The sequence below is a fragment of the Paramisgurnus dabryanus genome, chromosome 2, assembly GCF_030506205.2.
Source record: "Paramisgurnus dabryanus chromosome 2, PD_genome_1.1, whole genome shotgun sequence".
NCBI lineage: Eukaryota > Metazoa > Chordata > Actinopteri > Cypriniformes > Cobitidae > Paramisgurnus > Paramisgurnus dabryanus.
In genome coordinates this window covers 54884877-54907203 of record NC_133338.1, presented here as the reverse complement: position 1 = coordinate 54907203, position 22327 = coordinate 54884877, and the positions used below count along the sequence as shown (strand labels likewise).

Sequence of the window (22327 nt, the reverse complement as noted above, 5' to 3'; positions counted from 1 at the left end):
GGGGGAACAGGTGACATGAATCAAACAATAATGAGGAGGCTAACAAGGGAGCGGGGAGAAAGAGACAAGACACAGGGAACACGTGGTCCAGTAAATCAATACTGAGACCACGTGAACCCACACAAAACATGGGTCTGTCATGATTCTGCCACAAGACTAGATTAAATAAAAGACAGGATGGCAGAACCATGACAGAATCCCCCCCTAAAGGAGCGGCTTCCAGACGCTCCCCAGGGGAACACTAGACACGGGACAAGACAGACTGGCAGAACAGACAAAAACCAAGAAAACATGACAAATAAACACAGGGACAGACAAGAATACAATACAAAGGGGTTGGGGTGACACAATAAAAACAACAAACAAGGGAGGGGGGGCGGAGGCAAAACAGAGTTCACAAAAGGAGGAAGTCCAGGCAAAGTGGAAGGCGGGGGAACAAAAAAGTTCACAGGAGGTGGTCCAGGCTGGGTGGGACTCTGTGGGGAAGGAGTCTTAGGTTCAGGGGTGGCAGAGGGCTTGGAACGAGGTGTCCGGGTGGGCTTGGTGGGGATCTTGGAGGGAGTTAGGCTTGGTGCGGGATGCAGATTGGGTAAGGGGTACAAAGGGAGGCAAGGCAGGGTTCCAGGGCGTGGTAGGGGTAGACAAGGGAGCAGATGGGGGTGAGCCAGGACTCGCAGGGTAGGAGAGAGAGTCAAGGGAGGACATGGAGACAGTTGCAGGGGACCAGGCAGACGAACAGGATGACAGTGCTGGGGAGGAAGCAACAGAAGGAGCTGGAGAGACAGGGGGCGCTGCGTCCGGCAGCGGAGACGAGACAGGAACAGAGACAGGGGCGCTGCATCCGGCAGCGGAGACGAGACAGGGGGCGCTGTGTCCGGCAGCGGAGACGAGACAGAGACCGTGACAGGGGGCGCTGCGTCCGGCAGCGGAGACGAGACAGGGACAGTGTCAGTGACAGGGGGCGCTGCGTCCGGCAGCGGAGACGAGACAGGGGGCGCTGCATCCGGCAGCGGAGACGAGACAGGGGGCGTGACAGGGGGCGCTGCGTCCGGCAGCGGAGACCAGACAGGGACAGTGACAGAGACAGGGGGCGCTGCGTCCGGCAGCGGAGACGAGACAGGGACCGTGACAGGGGGCGCTGCGTCCGGCAGCGGAGACGAGACAGGGTCCGTGACAGGGGGCGCTGCTTCCGGCAGCGGAGACGAGACAGGGTCCGTGACAGGGGGCGCTGCTTCCGGCAGCGGAGACGAGACAGGGTCCGTGACAGGGGGCGCTGCGATGGGCTGCGCAGACGGCAAGGGCTGCAGCGGTGGCTGCGCGGACGGCAGGGGCTGCAGCGGTGGCTGCGCGGACGGCAGGGGCTGCAGCGGTGGCTGCGCGGACGGCAGGGGCTGCAGCGGTGGCTGCGCGGACGGCAGGGGCTGCAGCGGTGGCTGCGCGGACGGCAGGGGCTGCAGCGGTGGCTGCGCGGACGGCAGGGGCTGCAGCGGTGGCTGCACGGACGGCTGGGGCTGCAGCAGGGGCTGCAGCGGTGGCTGCACGGACGGCTGGGGCTGCAGCGGTGGCAGCCCGGACGGCTGGGGCTGCAGCGGTGGCTGCGCGGACGGCTGGGGCTGCAGCGGTGGCTGCGCGGACGGCTGGGGCTGCAGCGGTGGCTGCGCGGACGGCTGGGGCTGCAGCGGTGGCTGCGCGGACGGCAGGGGCTGCAGCGGTGGCTGCGCGGACGGCAGGGGCTGCAGCGGTGGCTGCGCGGCCGGAGGGGCTGCAGCGGTGGCTGCGCAGACTGAGGCAGAGGCTGCACCGGCGGTGAAGTCAACCCCCTCCTCTTCTTCTTTCTCGGGCGTGGCGCAGATGCTGTGGCAGGTGAGGTGAGGACAGTGGTGGGAGCAGCAGGCTCCGAAGAGGACCCCTCGGACAGCGACTGCCATGATACCCTCCTCTCACGCTTACCACAAAGCGACATGGGTGGGGAGGAGCTCTCTGGGGCTGGAGGGGAGCATTCTGGGTCGCCGGGCTCCAACACTCCCACGATACGTCCCTCCGGGATAGATGGCAGCGTGGCAGATGGTGATGCCCTGGTGGGAACCTGAAGCTCCTCCCGACACAACTGGTCCACAACATCACGGAACGGGCAGCGGATCAGCCCCTCCCGTTCAGGCAAGGGAGGAGGGACGTTGAGACCCGCGATGAAATAGGAGTTGAGGAGGGTCTCTGGCAACAAAACCCTCCTCGCTTCCACATCCTGGGCATACCCCCTCAGGGACCTCTCTTGCTGGGGAGGAAATGGGGCCTTGCCCATCTTCATGTCGGCGGCAGACGACTGCCACCACAGTTCAAGGTCAGCCGACTGCCGCCTGGCGGGACGACACAGGTTGTCTGCTGGGTTCTGTTATGGCTTCTGCATTCTGTTATGAATTGTTGGAGGACGAACCCAAATGCAGACGAGGATGGATGAACACAAAAGACTTATTATACTAATGACAAAACTGAAAACAAAACCCACGAGGGGGCAAACAATATAAACAGGATAACAAGAACACTAAACTGTACAAGACTACACTAAGACACTAAACAGGATAACATGAAACAATAAATTAGACTGTATACAATAAACTCTATACTTCAGACAGCGTACTCACACGATGACAGAAACAATGCACAAGCACAGGACAAAGAATACAAGAGGATTATATAAGGGAGCAAATCAAGGGGGAACAGGTGACATGAATCAAACAATAATGAGGAGGCTAACAAGGGAGCGGGGAGAAAGAGACAAGACACAGGGAACACGTGGTCCAGTAAATCAATACTGAGACCACGTGAACCCACACAAAACATGGGTCTGTCATGATTCTGCCACAAGACTAGATTAAATAAAGGACAGGATGGCAGAACCATGACAGATAGAAACACTGGGGACCCAATTATAGTACTTAAACATGGAAAAAGTCCCCGCCAGCATTTTAAAAAAAAAGTTACCAGCCAGTGCCAGCATTTCTGGTGATTTTCACAAAAGTTTATTACGTTCCAGACAATGTTCTTCTTTAAATCTATAAACATACAATATATCGAATGAAAGAACAGCGTACAAAAGCCCAAGTTGTCTTTGAGTCGTGAATGATTCTGATCAATCAGAGTGTTCGGCATAGATGTGATGTGGCCACGGGAGGAGGAGTTAACTCGCAGATCAGGAAGAGAGACGCAGTGCATGTGAGAAGACTGAAAATTCAGCAGCTGTATTTAGTTAGTTAAAGGCAGGGTAGGCAGGTTTAAGTCTAAAATAGTCTAAAACACTTTTTTCCAAATTTGTTTAAACTGTCTTAATATACCAATCCATAAGTAAAATCTAAGTACTCTGAAAAAAAAGAGTATAAAAATACTACGAGTGTTTTTAGACCTCTCACGACTGTTTTAAACACAGCTAATTTTTCCATTCACTCCACCCCCTCCCTTCTGGGTTTCTTCTAAAGCCACGCCCCCAAAACACATGATTGCGCTACGCTGCCTGCTTTCCTGGGAGAAGCATTTACCTCAGACGAGTGGAGAGTAGGGAGCGCGGTGCATGTAGTAACATCATGTCACAATCACATGTAATAATACACCTAACTTTATCACTATGAATATAAACAAATAGGATGGCTTTTAGTACTCACTATTAAGCTAGCATATCGATACTGGTAAAGTTTAAAATATATTTTGTTTGATTGGGTAACGAACAAGCTAGTTATATTTATAAGACAAAACTAAAAACACGTTGCATTGATACACGTTTTTTCATTACCATCAGTTACACTGTGATGAAGGTGAATTTTCGAGGAAGATTTATAACATATACGGCATTTTTCATGTTATAGTTTCCGTGATGAAAGCATTGTTGACTCTGATGAGGACTACACACCGGAGACAAAGACGCTGCTGCATCGTCAACTTGAGGAAAAGCCACGCGATATTTACTCATTTGATTTCTTCGTTTATTCCTTTTTTTGTCCTGTTTGCCTGACTGTTTATGCAGGTACTGTAAGTTCTGAATGCTCTTTCTCTGCAGTACTTTTGCTCTTCCTAGAGTGCATTCTCAAATCAATCGGGTGTGCGCATGTGTGGGCGTTCCTGTAGCAACAGGGGTGGTGCCATGGTCGCGAGAGAAAGTGACAGTCGCGCAAGCCAATAATTTGTTTCGTCCCGAATGGAAATAATTAGCTGTGTTTAAAACAGTCGTAAGAGGTCTACAGACACTCAAGTTTTATACTCTCTTTTTCAGAGTACTTACATTTTACTTATGTATTGGTATATAGAGACAGTTTAAACTAATTTGGAAAAAAGTTTTTTAGACAATTCCTGCCTATCCTGCCTTCAAGTGTTGCTTCAAAGACGAATTAGAGTTAAACTGGGTTACAGTGTGCGTACATATGCAAAACCACACATATGTTTACCCAAACAGTCTTCAGAAAATCAGACATCAACCAAGCCCATTGAGTGCTTCTCTTCAATTAAGACATCATCTCATTCAGTCCTGGATGACTGCCTACTGTGATGACACTAGGGCTGTCAACGGATATTCTAAATTCGAATATATATTCGAATAGTTAAAAAAAAAACGAATTTCGAATATGAAAATTAATATTCGAATAAATTATATATTTTTTTTAAGCCCGCGGTAGTAGAGGCGTGGCTGTCTGCTGGTTCAGGGACAGGTCACAGTAGTCACACTGTCTGTCACTGTTAAAAGTTGACGCGTCTTGCATGGAAGATGGCAGAAAGTCGACCGCAGCAGAGAAAGCGATTTAAACCCCCAAAATCTAAAAAGCTATGTCTGGAAATACTTTGGATTTTGGTCGGGAGGTAAAATTGTTGAGCCGCGAGATAAAGTTGTTAGCATACCATTCGACCACTAGCAACATGATGCACATCTCGAAAATGTGCACCCAAATGAGCATGGCATCTTGTACACACTGCATATTAATTTGTTTGTCACTTCAACTTTTAATGCTTAATCCTGTTCTCTACACACACACTTCAGTAATTTCTGGCATGCGCATTCTACAACCGCATTAACTCCCGCAAACTGCAGTGACAACCGCGTTTACAGAAACTTTGCATAGTGTGTAACCTACATAACCGAAATGAACAACTAGTTAATAAAGTGTTTAAACGACAGGTCTCTCTTCTGAAGAAATAAATTATTACAAGGGGGAAAAGTCTTCTGTATGCGCGGTACAGAGAATGACAGAGGCACAAGCGTTTGCTGACTAGTGTTGCCAGATCTTGCACTAAAAAAAACAGCGAACAAGAAAAATCCAATAATAAACCAAAATAAATCCAAACGCTTTACCTCAAAGATCAAAATAATGGGACTGGCACCTTCACATTTTAACAACACCAAAAACTTGATCGCTTCATGAGCCAAAAGCCATAAACGGTTAAGCGCTAAAATGGTATGTGAGCACAAAAAAGACGAGGACCTGGCAACACTGCAAGAGCGAGCGCAGCATCACAAATGCGTACAATACACAACGACACGACGGAGGTTTATTGCAAAACATAATGCTGTTAAATTATTTTCATCAAAGCTTTGAGTGATAGGCAAGTGAGACGGCAGACCGTTGCAAGGTTATCTCCGTGTCAATCATCATATTTTCACATTTAAATGCGTTTGTCACTCCTGAAAGTTTGCAGTGTGTACAAGACCACAATGTGTGGAACTCCAGCTAAACAGTAACGTCTTAACACTTACTTTGCATCGCCGCCACAAGCTATTTGTCTGCAACACAACAAGAGGTCATAACGGGGAAATAAATTTAGTTCATTTGTAAGGACATGAGACCGATCAGTGTCGTGGATGGAGCAGACTTCAGGGAGTTTAGTCAAACAATGTAACCGAGGTACCATATCATTTTGATGTCTCTTGATTTACTTGTTTTGTGTATGTAATATACGTTGTCAAATATGTTTAAACTTAAATAGACTACCTATATAAGTAGTTATGTCTCTTTATATTAATTTGTACTGTTATTATTGACGTAATGCGTCGTTAAACGTCGTTAAGGTCATTGAAAAAATGGGCAACCAGATATTCGAATAGTTCGAATATTCGTGGGTTTTTTAGGGAGAATATTCGAACGTCATTTTTGAGCAATTTTGACAGCCCTAGATGACACCCTTCAAATTTAACATTCCAACTAACCCCTCCATTTCATATGGTCCTTGAGCATATGGTCCATCCCGTTCCTGGCCAGATCATCCTGTTGTCCGACCTAGATGACAAATAAGACTCCCTGCACGTCTAACAGACTATCAAGTTCATGGATCAGGCTTTGTGGGGAGAGCACCATCAGTTATGAATCTAAATAAAGCTGGAATGGAAGCAGCTACGCATATGCCCGGAAATGCATCACAATCATCTTCTCCAAAGAGTCCTCCCTCATATTCAAATTATTTAGTTTTCTGAGATGTATGGCCAGAGCCATTTGGAGATGAAACAGATAAATGCTGTTGAATAAAACATACATGAGTGAATATTTACCTTGAATGACTGATGCCAGAGGGGATTTTGGAGTTACACCTGTTATAAGAACAAAGTCTTTTAAGGCATTAAAATAATAAAACAATCATACACCAGCTTAAAAATCTCATTGACATTGTTGTCATCTAATGCAAAGACATTCAAACATCCCAACATTTGTGTTACAGTAAGTGCTGAATACTGTACATGTGCATAAATCTGCATGTGTACCTATAGGAATCTGACAGATCCAGTCATTATAATCATCACAATCACGATCATTCCACTTGGTTCCATAATGAGAGCCACATTCTGCACAGTGTTCCTTATTATTATAGTTGTTTGGTTCACCGGAGGACCAGTTCTCGTAATCAGACTAAAACAGAAACAAGATACAAAATGTAAATTAATTAGAAGGAAAAGACTTGATGAATCAGCACAAATAGACAGAGAGTAATGAGAAATCACTCACAGGAGTTTGATCTGACCACACAAAACCAGAATTACTGTCCAATGACGTGAAGCCGATCCACATGGTGTCTGACCTTGAATACCTTGGGCTTAAATATGAGACTGATTATTATTTATAGGGCTGCATAACGATTAATCGCAACTAATCCTTTACAGAATAAAAGTTTTAGTTTACATCATATGGGCCAGGTGTGAGGAATGGTTGAGAACGAACCCAAGTGCAGACAATGTGGAAAACACAAAATACTTTATTTTTAACAACACAAGAAAACAAAAACCCACGATGGGGCAAAACTAACATAGAACAGGATAACAGAACACTGACAAGACTAGACTATATTATATATCACAAAAACAGTAAACTGGACTAGACTAACATATAAACAATGAACTTGACTTAACTTGATAAATATTGACAGGATCACAACAGGAACAAATCAAAACGAACGTAGACAGAACAAAGAGCACAAGGACTTTAAATAGGGAGAACTAATGAGGGGTACAGGTAGGGATGGCTGACGCGAAACAGTCGTTCCGAAGCTTTGCGAGATCCCGAAGCGCAGATGTGTCGAAACACTGATCCGAAGCGTGATTCAAAACAGCCATGTCACGTGACTATGACCAAACGAAGCCTCGAAGTGTTTCACTAAGTGTTTCATCAGGTGTGGTCTGCCGAATCAGTGTTTGATTGGCACAGTCGGGAACAGACAACACAATCGCACATCTGTATAAAAGTGAAATAAACGCATATTGACCTTGTGGGTTTTTGTGAGAGGAGTTTTTCAAAGGCTGGAGAAATTATCTGTAAAAAAGAAGTAGGCTAAGTCCTTCCACACACAGCACATATTTATATGTGACATGGTGGCTTGATATATTTTATTAATTTCTTATTGTTTATGTGGTATTTATCTCTATTCAATTTATAAAAAAGCTCATGTAGTTGTCAAACAGATGTTAAAACAACAACAAAAAATATGTAACTTAATTGTGACGCGGTAATAACAATGCGTTTCCCGGGGTTCGATCCAAAGGGCTTTTGCATGAGAGTCGAGGACCCTATCCACTCTCCCACCTGTTCACTTGTATTAATTACACAACATGTGGGATACAATTTGTCAGCGCTCGTCTAAAACCTTGTCAAGGCTGCTCTATGGCAATACGTGCAAATGACCACTAGGTGTCACTGTGGAGGCGGTTTCGATCCATGTTTCGAAGCCTCGACACAATTGATTCAACTGTTTCAGTGTTTCACGAAGCCTCGCTCTGCCCATCACTAGGTACAGGTGACAATGATTAAACAAAGAAAAGAGGATACAAGGGAGCGGGATCCAAGGGAGCGGGATCCAAGGGAGCGGGATCCTAGGGAGCGGGGATAAAGTGACGAGACACGCATGCACGCAGCCCAACAAAAGGCCACGTGCAGGCACACAAAACATGAGTCTATCATGATTCTGCCTCAAGACTAGAATAAAGCAATTACAAGAGGGCAGAACCATGACACCAGCGTTCCCAAAATCTTACCATGGAGGGCCGGAGCACAACAAAGTTTAGCTCCAACCCTGATCAAACACACCTGAGCAAGCTAATCAAGGTCTTCATGATCACTAGAAAATCACAGGTGGGTAAGTTTGATTAGGGTTGGACCTAAACTCTGTAGTGCTCTGGCCCTCCAGGATAAGATTCGGGGAACCCTGATATAGGCTATGTGTGTGTACTGTGTATAACAATAATGTATATATCAAGGGTGCCCAACCCTGTTCCTGGAGGGCTACCGTCCTGCAGATTTTAGCTCCAACCCCAATCAAACACAGCTGAAGCAGCTAATGAAGGTGTTCAGGGTTGCTTGATAATTACAGACAGGTGTGTTGGAGCTGGGTTGGAACTGAAGTCTGCAGGACGGTGGCCCTCCAGGAGCAGGGTTGGGCACCCCTGGTATATATAAATACACATACAGTTAGTGATGGCGAAGTGAAGCTTTCTTGAAGCAGTGAAGCTTTCAACCCAATTGTATCGGAAAAAGGTTCATTACTCGAAGCTTTTCGAATCAGAGCTCAATGAGGACCTCTGCTGGTGAAAGTGCTGTTTCACAACATGTTCCACAACCAAACAACGTATTAATTATAAAAGCAAAACTTAATGGATTGACAAATTAAGGATAGATTCATAAATAAATGTAACAATATATTAAATACATGACCAAAGCATGTTCCATTTCATGCGAATGGTACTCCAAACAAAAATAACAAATCAAGGATAGAACTTGTCTCAAAAGTATAAAGTGTGAACCAATTAAAAAATATATCATGTTATTAAGTGGTGCAGAAAAGGCTTTTTACTACTATATATATATATCTCATAAACTCACTACAGTAATCGATTCCGTGTAATGCAATACTCCAATACAACCCATGAGGGCGCGCCGCGCATCGCACAATTCTAAACCTTTGAATCAGATAATGAAGCAGTCATGTGGGTGTGTGTGAAACGAAGCTTCGGACGTTATTGGTCACGTGATTTTGCCAGAACGAATCAAGCTTCGATACAAAGCTTCAATGAAAATCGGTTCGTTTTTTTGACACACGCTTCGGAGCTTCGGTGTCACTGGTAACATCACTACATACAGTACATGCATGTATACATTTAAGAAATATTTACATGTGTATACATTGTTACGTGTGGTGAAGGAGAAGGAGATGACGAGGGTACTCAAAACAGATAGTTCAGGTGGCCAAGGAGCTGCAGGCGGTTCAGGTGGCCACGGAGGTGCGGGCGGTTCAGGTAGCCACGGAGGTGCGTGCGGTTCAGGTGGCCACGGAGGTCAGGGCGGTTCAGATGGCCACGGAGGTGTGGGTGGTTAGGTGCCCACGGAGATGCGGGCGGTTCAGGTGGCCACAGAGGTGAGGCCGTGGACAGTTCAAGTGGCCATGGGCCACTGACGTGCAGGCAGTTCAGGTGACCAAGGAGTTGCAGACAGTTCAAGTGGCCACAGAGGTGCGGGCGGTTCAGGTGGGTATGGTGGTGCGGACGGTTCAGGTGGCCATGGAGGTGCAGACATATCAGGGTTCAGCTGGCCACTGAGGTGCGGGCAGTTCAGGTGGCCAAGGAGGTGCGGACAGTTCAAGTGACCATGAAGGTGTGGGCGGTTCAGGTGCCCACGGAGATGTGGGTGGTTCAGGTAGCCACGGAGGTGTGGACGGTTCAGGTAGCCATGGAGGTGCAGGCAGTTCAGGTGGCCACGGATGTGCGGGCGGTTCAGGTGCCCACAGAGATGCAGGCGGTTCAGGTGGCCACGGAGGTGCGGCCGTGGACAGTTCAAGTGGCCATGGGCCACTGACGTGCGGGCAGTTCAGGTGGCCAAGGAGGTGTGGACAGTTCAAGTGGCCACAGAGGTGCAGGCGGTTCAGGTGGGCACAGAGGTGCGGACAATTCAGGGATTAGCTGGGCCCTGAGGTGCGGGCAGTTCAGGTGGCAAAGGAGGTGTGGACAGTTCAAGTGACCACGGAGGTGCAGGCAGTTCAGGTGCCCACAGAAATGCAGGTGGTTCAGGTGCCCATGGAGGTGCGGCCGGTTCAGGTGGCCACGGAGGTGCGGGCATGTATTTATTTATACATAATTATTATACATAGTACACACACACATATATGATGTAAACAAGAGCTTTTATTCTGCAAACAATTACTGTAGTTGTGATTAATTGGTATGCAGCCCTAAGCTTCAAAGTTGGGTTCAAAGTTATATATTAAGTTATGTTAAACATTGAACTCTGAAATTACAATTTTGTGAATATTTTATCCTGTCACTTCAATTTAAAAACTTAAGCAGTTGTGAGGACTTACATTGGTAACGCATTCATTTCATTTGCTGAATGAAAGCTCACTAAATCACCACCAACAGCTAGACAGAAGTCACGAGCCTCAAGCCAAGTCTTCTTCCCATCCTTTGTCTTTCTGTAGACCTAAGAAATACTTATGAAAATTGTGATGTCCTGAACAAAACTTAGCTGCACAGCTCAACATAAAGTTCATAATAATGCTTCTGGTTCGAGCTGTTACAGACGCTCAGTGTTTCAGGAGAATTGTGTGTCTTCACATTTACCTGAATACAATTGCCTGGATCTTTTTTAATCCATTTATCCGGGCAGCTGAGAGGTCGTGTGGTCGGAGGCTCTCGAGTTGTAGTGACTCCTTCTGCCATTTTCTTACAGATGTATTTCTGTTTAGTGTTGCAGGCCAAAACATCCCATAATCCTGCTGAAGTTCCTGTTAACATTGCCACACAACCTTGGTGCTTATCTGAATGTGAAAATACAAAGACGTGAGAAGTTAAACTCTTGTAGATTTGACTTTGATTGATGTCACACAGACCGAACACAATGAAACTCATCAACATACCTGGCATGCCTACATTAAAGTGTGTAAACTTGACTTTAGCACCATTGATCCACTGGAATCGCTCAGTCTGATGAGTATTAGACAAACCAATCCAGAAATATTTCTCAGGTCGAAGACCAACCAGACTGATGAGAAACGCATTCTCATTTCTAATAGCAAAGATACCACATTGTATTATTCATCTTACTGTAATTTAGTAAAGTATTACTAAATATCATCTACTCACCTGCTGCCAACATCAACCAGGTTAGCTGCGGTCTGCTCACACATCAGTTTGGCATCATTAAAAGTTTTGGTTTCCATGGCAACGCTATAACAGTAATAGCCAAACCTAAACCAACCCTGTGTAGAAACATTCTCACTATCACCAAATGTCCCTTAAATACAATTTACATCCATACATTTAAACAACACTTAAAGGGACACTCCACTTAAACATTTTATTTTTACCGTTTTGGAATCCATTCAGCCAATCTCCGGGTCTGGCGGTACCACTTTTAGTATAGCTTAGCATAATCCATTAATCCATAGTATCACTGCGCCTGCTGCCACCATGTTACAGCAGCAAAGTCCTTAATAATTACTCCAGAATAAGAGTATAGTTTCAAGCCATATCTGCCTAGAAATCGCAACTTTTAATATTCAGTCGATCTTAGTACACGATGTAACTACAGAAGAGTCAAGTTTTAAATAGGAAAAATATCAAAACTCTTTGGGGTTTTCTTGTGCGATGCTAATGGTCTTATCAGATTCAATGGATTATGCTAAGCTATGCTAAAAGTGCTAGCGTCAGACCCGGAGATCAGCTGAATGGATTCCATAACTGTAAAAACTCTAGGGGAGCTGAGCATATTTGTCCTTTAGTGTCCATTCTTTTCCAGCATGTTTATTGTGTGACTTTATTGTGGTTATTATTTGACTTTCTTCGTTATTTAATGTTTGTTTATTGAAGTAAAATAAAGAGTATGAGGTGATGCAGACTCACAGATGGACATCCAGGACTGATGACCTCTGGAGATCCTTCAGGTTTAGTGGAAGCTTTCTTCTTACAGATGAAACCACGAGCTGACTCACACAGATGATCTGACCACTTTCCCTCCTATTACACACACACACACACACACACACAAACACACACACACACATTCTGATTTCCATGTTTTGTGGGGACATTCCATAGACGTAATGCATTTTATACTGTACAAACTGTATATTCTATTCCCCTTACCTACCCCATTCCCTAACCCCAACCATCAAAGAAAACTTTCTACTACCTGAGATTTTCAAGAAACATCATTCTGTTTGATTTATAAGCTTGTTTCCTCATGGGGACATCAAAATGTCAATTGGTCCCCACAACATGATAATAACCAGGTACACACACACACACACACACACAAACACACACACACAAAACAATAGTACCAAAATTTAATCACAGTGACAACTGTAATGCTTCACTAATGTAGAATTATGACTAGCGACGAACACAATTAACTGCTGCTAAACTGTTAACTGATAGGTAGAATTTTGATTAATTAATCCTAGGTAGTAATTATACTGTAGTTAAAATAAACATAATGCACACACGTCTACACCGGGGGCCTTTTTAAACCTGTCCTCTGTTTGCCAAGAGCGCTTGCGATATTGTGTGGCTGGTGGTAGGTTAATTTTTGTTGAGACAGACATGTCAGTCAATTTTAAATGTACATTTCAGCGGATACCTTGGTGTCGTCTTCAGATAACAAAGTAAAACAAATGGAGCAGCTCACCAAATTGGTTGCGAGACCAGCGGGGTTTCTTTCTGTCTGACTGCTGCGTGTGGGGCTGCAGACTGCACACATGTCGGTGCCGTTTACATTCGGGTCCAGTCGGTTAAAAAAACTGCCACTGGTTCGGGTCGGACTCGAGTCTAATTTTCTCGGGTTTGTCCTCGGTCGGGTCTTTCTTTAAAAAACAATTATTTATGCACGTCGAGTTATCGTATAAAGTGATTTGGGTCATTTCAGGTTGGGTACATTTCTTTGGACCCAAGAAGGCCTCTAGTCTACAGTAATGTTGTTAAAATAAATGTGTAATGCTGGCTGCTACCGCTAGGGGTCAGTAGTAAACCTCAGGTGAATAGAGAAAGCTGGAGAAGAATAGAGTCAGTTTGCTTTTGCAATGATTCCCTGCGTCTGAAAGCGCACACTGTGAAAGTACCTATTGAATCAGATGAAGTACCTACTCGACTGTAAAACAGTATGTTCTATATAGTATGAATATGGGTAGTGTGAATGATTTTCGCCTACTATGAAGTAGGCAATTTTTGACGGAGCTGTTTTATTAGTCAGCGCCTGCATCCGAAACCGCATACTTTCCTACTACATAGTATGTAAGAAACCGTACACATAAAAGTCTAGCCAAAAACTTCCCTGGATTACCTAGTTCTTTCGGCTCAATTGTGAAGTGTGCGTTTAATGGACACTTTACTATCCAATGAGGCTATGGGAGAGGATTTATGAATGGAGATGACAAGGAGATCAACGCCCTACTAAAAAATCCAACAAAGACAAAGAACGAATGGCATTATTGATTGGTGTGGTCTGTGACATCACTTGCCCACCGTTCCGTTGCAACAATGCGTGCGTCTGTGGTGAAAGAGCAATGATTGATGATAAAATATTAAATGAAGAAATTAAAAAGTGACTTCATAACCACACAGCTCGCGCTGTTGCAGTGGGGTGTTAAGCAAGTGACGTCACAGACCAAACTCATCGATAACAACATTCGTTGAACACTATTTTCATTATCAAATTTTATTGACTATTATCAACTACTTCATTAGTTTTTACAGCCCTACTATAAAAGTAGTAGAAGATATAACTTTGAAAGATCATCATTATAAACGACTTTGAGCACAAGTGGTGTGCAGAGCTACGTTGTGTCGATGTGTGTAAAATAGTGGAAATGGTAAAATGACGTTTAATTGGTTCTTTACATCCCAACGATGTGTGAATCCTCATGTCCTGTTGTTGTTTATGCTGCTATTTGCAACAATTGTGTAAAAGAAAGCTTATTATTATATACAAAAAACATTTGTTGGTATTTTAATGGCATTAAACTAGTTTTAATGGCACAGACGCTAGTTTGTTCTTATTTAATTGTAAATTGTAAATCTTTTCGATTATGGGTAAGGATCGATTAATGAGCGCCAGTTGTCTTTTAGGGAAATAAAGAGAATGAAGAGTAAAAAAAACTATTAAAAACTACCCACCTTTCCTTTTATAAGAACACAATTCTCCATTCGATTTGTGATGTGTGAAGGTTCTCCAACAAACCATTTAGTGAAGGTGACATGTGATCTATCTGACCACTCAAACAGATTCGGAGTCCTTTGATCATTAAGACCAATCCAGAGCTCATCAGTCGACACTACACAACAACAACAACACTCAGTTTTATACCACAAACTGATATTAAATTATTAGAGGTGCAACAACAACAACTATTTTGATAATCAATCAATCAAATGTTGTCTCGTTCGTATCTTTCTCAGTAAAATAACTTGCAAAAGACACAACCCATCAACATTTATTGCAGAAAATCTTAATTTCCTTTTGAGCATTTGCATTATGGCCACAGACATATTGTTGCAAAGGATTGTGGGATTGTCATCACACGGCCGAGTGGCATTGTGTTTCACTCAGCCGCAGTTCAAGCATTGGATAACTGCACACATATACGCTCACCGGCCACTTTATTACACCTTTCTAGTACCGGGTTGGACCCCCTTTCGCCTTCAGAACTGCCTTAATCCTTAGTGGCACAGATTCAACAAGGTACTGGAAACATTCCTCAGAGATTTTGGTCCATATTGACATGATAACATCACGCAGTTGCTGCCGATTTGTCGGCTGCACATCCAGGGCACGAAGCTCCCATTCCACCACATCCCAAAGATGCTCTATCAGAGAGTCATTAGAGACTCAGACCAGGCAACGTTTTTCCAATCTTCTATTGTCCAATTTTGGTGAGCCTGTGTGAAATGTAGCCTCAGTTTCCTGTTCTCAGCTGTCAGGAGTGGCACCCGGTGTGGTCTTCTGCTGCTGTAGCCCATCCACTTCAAGGTTCGACGTGTTGTGCATTCAGAGATGCTCTTTTGTATATCTCTGTTGTAATGAGTGGTTATTTGAGTTACTGTTGCCTTTCTATCAGCTTGAACCAAGCTGGCCATTCTTCTCTGACCTTTGGCATCAACAAGGCATTTGTGCCCACAGAACTGCCACTCACTGGATATTTTCTTTCTGTAAACCCTTGAGATGGTTGTGTGTGAAAATCCCAGTAGATCAGCAGTTTCTGAAATACTCAGACAGCCCGTCTGGCACCCACAACCATGCCACTTTCAAAGTCACTTAAACTGACTGACAGAGGTTCTGCTCATTTTATTGCTTTCAATGTCGCCAGATGACGTACCTTACACACGCATATTGACGTATATATGGTATCCTCACGACGTATTCACATTCTACGCACATTCTGTTTTTTAATAACATTGTATTAGTATTATATTAAATCAGTGATCGGCGACCCAAGCTTTGAGACTTTCCCTGTAGACTCAGCAAGAAAAAAAACATAGGTCCAGGCCCAGGCCGTCGGGATCACCGGGACAATTCCTGGCAGCCTGCTGCCTAATAGTGGTAAAAAGTGGTGAAAGTGTAGTAACCATGGTTTTTGGTTTTAACTGTAGTAAAACCATGGTTAATTTTTGTAAGCGATGAAGAATTACATGCTGCTCTAGATTAGTGCTATAAATGTTATTATTTCTATATCTTGAGATCGGTCCAGCAGTTGACAGAATATGTGTGTTTGTTGGTTTGTTTGGTGTGTGTGTGTTACTTAAACAGACGTACTGTATCCAGTCTGTGATATGATGAAACTGTGCTCTTCTATGTTGTGAATGCTGGCCAGATCTGATCCTTCTCTGTGACACTCGGTCAAAGCATCACTCCACGTCTTATTTGTGCGCTGCAGATAATAACAGTGACTGGCGTATGGCACCCACGCCACTGGACAGAAGTTAGGCTGATCTTTACCTGATAGAGAGAGAGATAAAAATATAACATTGACTGAATATGGGCTCTCTCTCTCTCTGTGTTTGTGTGTGTGCGTGCATGTGTGTTGTACCTGTTGAAGGTGTGATATCTGTTGAATTTCCCTTGCGGCAAATGTAACCTAACTTCTTACTGCAGAGCAAACTTTCCCACTTGGATGCTTTACCAGCGTTTAATGCAGCACAGTTAAGGCCCGGCTCCAGAGAGGGATTACCTACAGGAATATAAAGATGACATTCAAACAATAAAAACATTTACATCTAAACCATTGAGCTGTGTAAAGTGAATGTTAGATACCTGGAGCCCAGTTGAGATATCTGAATGGGTTTCCATTACTCCACTGCCATCCACTCTCAAAGTCAAGACTGTTGAGACCGATCCATAAAGCTGAACCCAAGAGATCTGTCAAGCCTGAAATATAAAGTTCATGAAATGCTGTATTGTTTAGTGAATGAAATCATTTTAGTTTAGGATAATAGTGGGATCTGTGTACCTGATATATAAGACTGTTCATGTAGTTCTGATATACTGAGAAGATCTGCATCTTGTTGTTGGCAGCTGGCTCGAGCTTGATGCCAGGTCAGTGCCGATTGTGTGTTTCTCTGATATAATACACCAGTTACTGGATCACTGTCCCATCCAGTGACGCCTTGAGTCAAACAATAATTTAAATTATAATCAGTTTTAAAAGCTTTAAGTGCTTTTGCATGCATTTTATTGTTATATTTGCTGTATTTTATTTATGGTCTTACTTTTGGTTGGACAGAAGCCCCACTTCTTGTCTGTATCATAGTCTGTCTCAGTTGAACACCACAGTTTTCCGTCTGATCTTCCCTCCATGGTGCACTCAGCGAACCACTTGTCATTTAACTTAAAAGGAAACTGACATGGCTTTCCAAATGAATTCCCATCCAGAGTATAAATCTCTACAGGAAAACACAAAATTAGAGGAAAGTGATTGAAATATTGAACAGCTTACCAACATCAAAACATCATCCCAACAGAGAAGTATGGTGGAGGGAACCTCATGATTTCAGTATGCTTTGCTGCCTCAAGGCCTGGACCACTTGCAATCATCACAGGGAAAATAAATTCAGAACTACTAAAAGCGCCTGCTTGAAGTAACTGCTGCCAAAGGAGGTTCAACAAGCTATTAAATCCAAGGCTTCACTTACATTTTCCTCCAGCACTGTGAATGTTTAATTGGTGTTTTCAAAAAAGACACAAGAAACTAGAATTATTTGGGTATTGTCAGCTGATACACATTGTTTTTGTCTATTGTTGTGACGTAGATGAGAATCAGATCACATTTTATGGCAAATTACAGTAGAAAACCAGTTAATCAATATGGGTCACGGATCGGATCGTTTTTCGGATCAGCAAAAAAAAGGGTGGGAAAAATCTATTAACAAATAAAGAAATTTTTAACATCTATAAAAAAGAACAAAGTTGCACATTAAGTAAGGTCTAAAATTAGCATTAGGTACAGAAATCAAATTAAATGAATAATAACACTCTCTTTATTGTACAAATTAAATATTATTATTTTTAGAGCAATAGAAGTGATTTTCTCTTTGTCTTGGGTTGTTTGATTAACATTAATGACACAGACTTAAGTAGGTTAATTGAGGTTACTGTCTCTTTAAGAACAAATAAGCAGAATGGTTTCGGACTCTATAATTCACTTAAGACATAAACAAATGTTTTTATTAGAAAAAGAATACTGTGAGATCATTTTGTATGTATGTGCCCTGTCAAGAACAGAAAGATTTTATGTTGGCTTATTTTCTTGAAGTATATGTATACGCACTACTGAGGGCACTTAAACGCGCGCACACACACATGCAAATTCCAAACGGCGCTTCAGGAAGAAGATGCAGCATAAACTGTCGCTTCGCTTCACATAAAAACGTTACGTTGTTTTTCATTGCTCTATTCAGCAAATGTATGTTAATGGACTACAGTATGAGACACAGTAGCGCGACTCTCTCTCTAGTTTACACATGAGGAGTTCTGATCTTTGAAAGGATGATCTGACTGGAGCTGGACCGGACACTTAACCGCATGTGCGTACAGAAATCTGCTCACTTAACGCCTTTTTGCAATTACATTGTTTTAAATCACTTGAATGCCAACATTTGCAAGCCTTAGAAACACGTGCAAATGATAAACTTTCCCTATTTAAATTTGCATATTAATCCGCGAATCGCATGCGAGCCGAACCGTGGGTTGTGATCCGTACGGGTCACGGATAATCTGCGATCCGTCACAGCACTACACTGTAAAAAAATTCCGTCGAAATTGCAGCTGGGTTGCCGGTAATTTACCGTGGATTTACATTTATGTTATTTACTGGCAAGAGTTTGTTCAAAGTTAAATGAACATTAAACATTTACAAGTCCTTATGTTTACAGAGTAAAACTAAAAAAACAGCATCAAGCAAAACATTCTGGGAAACAAAATCTGAAGCAAAAAACAGAAAAAGGTTGATGATGATTTCTGGTTCCTAGAATGCTTTGCATGAGGCTGTTATTGTATAGTTTTATTCTGTAAAGATAAAGACTTGTTAATATTTAAAATTTATTTAACTTTGAACAAACTCTTGCCAGAAAATAACATAAATGTAAATCTACGGTAAATTACCGGCAACCCAGCTGCAATAACATTGTAATTTCTACGGAATTTTTTTAGAGTGTAGGGTCCCCATATTTTCTTGCGACTGTACTTGTAATGTGACGTGACAAAATGTAGTTTTTTTTTTTTAAAGATGCATAAAAAATTTTGAAAGCTATCAAAATTGCAGATGTTTGCTTGTACCTTGATATCCAAGAGAACATAAATCATCCTTTGTCCCATAAATCTGCCAGCGACTCCAAGTTCCATTTTCCTTAAAAAGCATCATATTTTTCTCCCCTCGATTGCCGTAGTTCAGGTGTAACGGTTGTTCCTTTAAGCCAAACAAGGTCTCATTCTTACATTCCCAGGTCTGGAGAGGACTGAGCTCTTTACAGGGCAGAAGGATCACTTTCTCAGAGTCTTTAATGTTTTGAGCCCCCAAACAGAGTTTAAGAGAGACGCTGATAATTCTTGAAGAAGAAACCCATCGGAAACGCTGAGCGTCAGAAGATACATCACATGTTGCCGTCTGTATAACACTGGCATTAATGACATTCACACATCTGTTGTGATCCTCATTGTAGATGAGAAAAGAGCTGCCGTCTAAAGAAAAAGAGATATCAGACAAGTCAATGATATTTAATATTACACCAACTACTACAGCAGATGCCATAAATAGAAAATATGAGTGACTTCCATAGTATAGGAAAAACAAACACTCTGGAGGTCTCACGCTCAGAACCAGAAAGTAGACTGGAGGTAAGTGTAACAATACTTTATTAAGGCACACACTGAAACAGAGGAATAACTGGTGAGTATATGAAGTAATAGAGTTCTTGAGAGCACTTAGCCGGGTTATTAATAATATATCTTTGCAGATGGTGATTGGAGGATTCAAGACGATGACAACAACAACACGTAAGTTTCAGGGGAGTTGCATGGATGAGTCTGAGGCCCCGTCCCATTTCTACCCCCTTAAAACTTCCACTTGGTTTTAAGTGCCCTAAACAGTGAAGTCCCCTCAACAAGGGAAGGGGGGGTTTAAATCTTTCCCTATGAAATGGGACACCACTATATGGAAAGTAGCGTAGCGAACATGCTCACCTACGTCACGTGCTGCGTGATTATTATTAATATGATTGAATTCTCGATAAGCCTGGGTTTGTGTGTGTGTGTGTGTGTGTGTGTGTGCGTGTGCGTGTGCGTGTGCGTGCGTGTAATGTAATTATTATGTATAATATATATACAGTATACACACACACTACTGGTCAAAACGTTTTCTCTCTTTATTTATATTTTCCACATTACATAATAATACTAAACTCGTCCTAACTATGGTATAACACAAATGTAATTGTGGGAATGATGTTGTTGACTAAAAATGAGTAAAAACTTTATCGTCTGAAGTGTAGTCACCCTTTGCTAGAAATTACAAAACCGTACTCATTTTATCAAAAAGCTATTTTGAAATTTCACCTTAATTTTAAAAATATTGAAGTTCACATTTAATCTGGGCTCTTAATGGTTGCTTTCCTTTAAAATTCAGTATAAGTCATCTATAAAAAAAAATTTTTAATAAAATTTGAGTTTTCTAATAACAGAAATTAATCTGTTTGGCACAGGTATATTTTGTCTACAAAAGTAATTTCAATTTCAATACCATACACCTTTAAATTAAATGATTTTTAACACCATAACATTAGAGTCAAGTGATTAAAATTTTTAAAATGTATAAATGTAAGAAAAAAATTATTTATGTATATTATTTATTTATATATTTAAATATATATTGTATACATTCATTAACATTACTGTACTCCTAGCTTTAAGAAAACATATGAAACAAATGTTGAAAAAGATGTTAAATCAGTGTCATACCTGTTTGACTGGAAGGCTGTACTACAAAATACAAACAAATCAAAACAAACAGCTGAAGCATCTTCATATCTGAACTTTTATTTGTGATCCCCACATGAAGAAATCCAGTGTGTGTTTGAGGAGTGAGACATGTATATACACTCTTGTTAAAGTTTCTATCCTGTCATGTGGTCAGAAGTTGGTTGAAAGAATATTTTGAAGGGATAAATTTTGTTCGGTCACTTTAATGACAGCCCAATGCTATTTTATCACTATGGGAACAGGATGAGACTGTCATTAATCTTATGTTTACCGTCACATTCTGCTGAGATTGACTTCCTGTTTGAGGTCTGTGAGAGTCACGTGTTTATCTGTTTTTGCTTTTGAAACAATATTCCTAATCTAAACCCTACCTGCCTGAGCCCAAGTGAACCACGCTCCAGTCCACATCTGCAAACCAAACCGCACCCAGACGTTGTACACAGTCAAACGAACCAGGCTCTGGGGGTTAAACGTGCTGTAACGCGGTTTGGTATAGTGTGAGTGCACCTTAAATCTGGCCCGAAGTAAGAAAGTCTTTTTTGCGGTGCACTTCTGCGCAGGGAGTGTGTAGTTTACGTAAATGTTAGCCTGGTCTGTATTCACAGCAATACTGAATATTTCTGCATGACTAATGCAGCAGCGTCTTTACATTGAGTTTACACAGTAAAACGTATTCAACTTTTAGCGACACCTCGTGTTGATCAATACGTCATTTCGTGTTGCCTTGTCATTGGCTACTAAGTAGGCGTTTGTCGCAAGACAAGACTTTGATAATGACCATCTCTCTCGCTGTAAAGAACAAAATTTAAGAGCTATGATCACAGAAATAGTCATGGATGTTTCATGATGGCCATCTGTTGTCTGGGACAGCTGAAAATCTTACGGTTTAAACCAGGCTTTAATATCTCCCAAAATTTCTTCTGCATTTACTTTAATGAGATTTTTTTAGAAGAGAATAGAGGATTAGGAGGAAAGAGATGAGTCTAGAAGAGAAGAGAAAAATGTTTACTCGTATCTTTGTTTTAACTGTGAAGAAACTGCTGATCTGTGGGATCAGAGACACAATAGCATTTCTGGAGAAGATGAAGCTCAGCAAGAAGAAAAATGAGAGGTGCAAGTAGGGTGGCCATTCGTGCCAGTTCCGCCAGACACATGCCGAACATGTTTTCGGGTTCGTTCTCCGGAAGTCGCATTGGTCGAACGCATACGTCATCAAGGTTTAATATTTCAGGTTTAATTTCAGAAAAGCAACCATTACATTTCAAGGTACGAATGAAACTACAATGATTGTATGTCTTAAAAGAAATAAATCTTAATTTTCTAATGTATTTTAACTGAAATGTGAGAACCTCGATGAC

General features: G+C 42.5%; 1 protein-coding gene across 1 annotated transcript in view; it reads right to left on the bottom strand.

Annotated features, from left to right (window-relative positions):
• The window catches only part of LOC135743931 (macrophage mannose receptor 1-like), a 62886-nt gene extending 41810 nt beyond the window's left edge, over positions 1-21076 (bottom strand). The window contains exons 1-16 of the mRNA XM_073813249.1: positions 20949-21076; positions 19272-19673; positions 17207-17380; positions 16948-17103; positions 16752-16865; positions 16528-16668; positions 16254-16430; positions 14618-14775; positions 12347-12460; positions 11588-11703; positions 11362-11510; positions 11066-11262; positions 10807-10925; positions 6972-7059; positions 6731-6875; positions 6521-6559 (exon numbers count right to left, since the gene is read on the bottom strand). Of these exons, the coding sequence (XP_073669350.1) occupies positions 6521-6559; positions 6731-6875; positions 6972-7059; positions 10807-10925; positions 11066-11262; positions 11362-11510; positions 11588-11703; positions 12347-12460; positions 14618-14775; positions 16254-16430; positions 16528-16668; positions 16752-16865; positions 16948-17103; positions 17207-17380; positions 19272-19673; positions 20949-21015 (2356 nt within the window). The 5' untranslated portion in view covers positions 21016-21076. The remainder of the gene's footprint in view (positions 1-6520; positions 6560-6730; positions 6876-6971; positions 7060-10806; positions 10926-11065; positions 11263-11361; positions 11511-11587; positions 11704-12346; positions 12461-14617; positions 14776-16253; positions 16431-16527; positions 16669-16751; positions 16866-16947; positions 17104-17206; positions 17381-19271; positions 19674-20948) is intronic.
• Positions 21077-22327: the final 1251 nt, after the last annotated feature.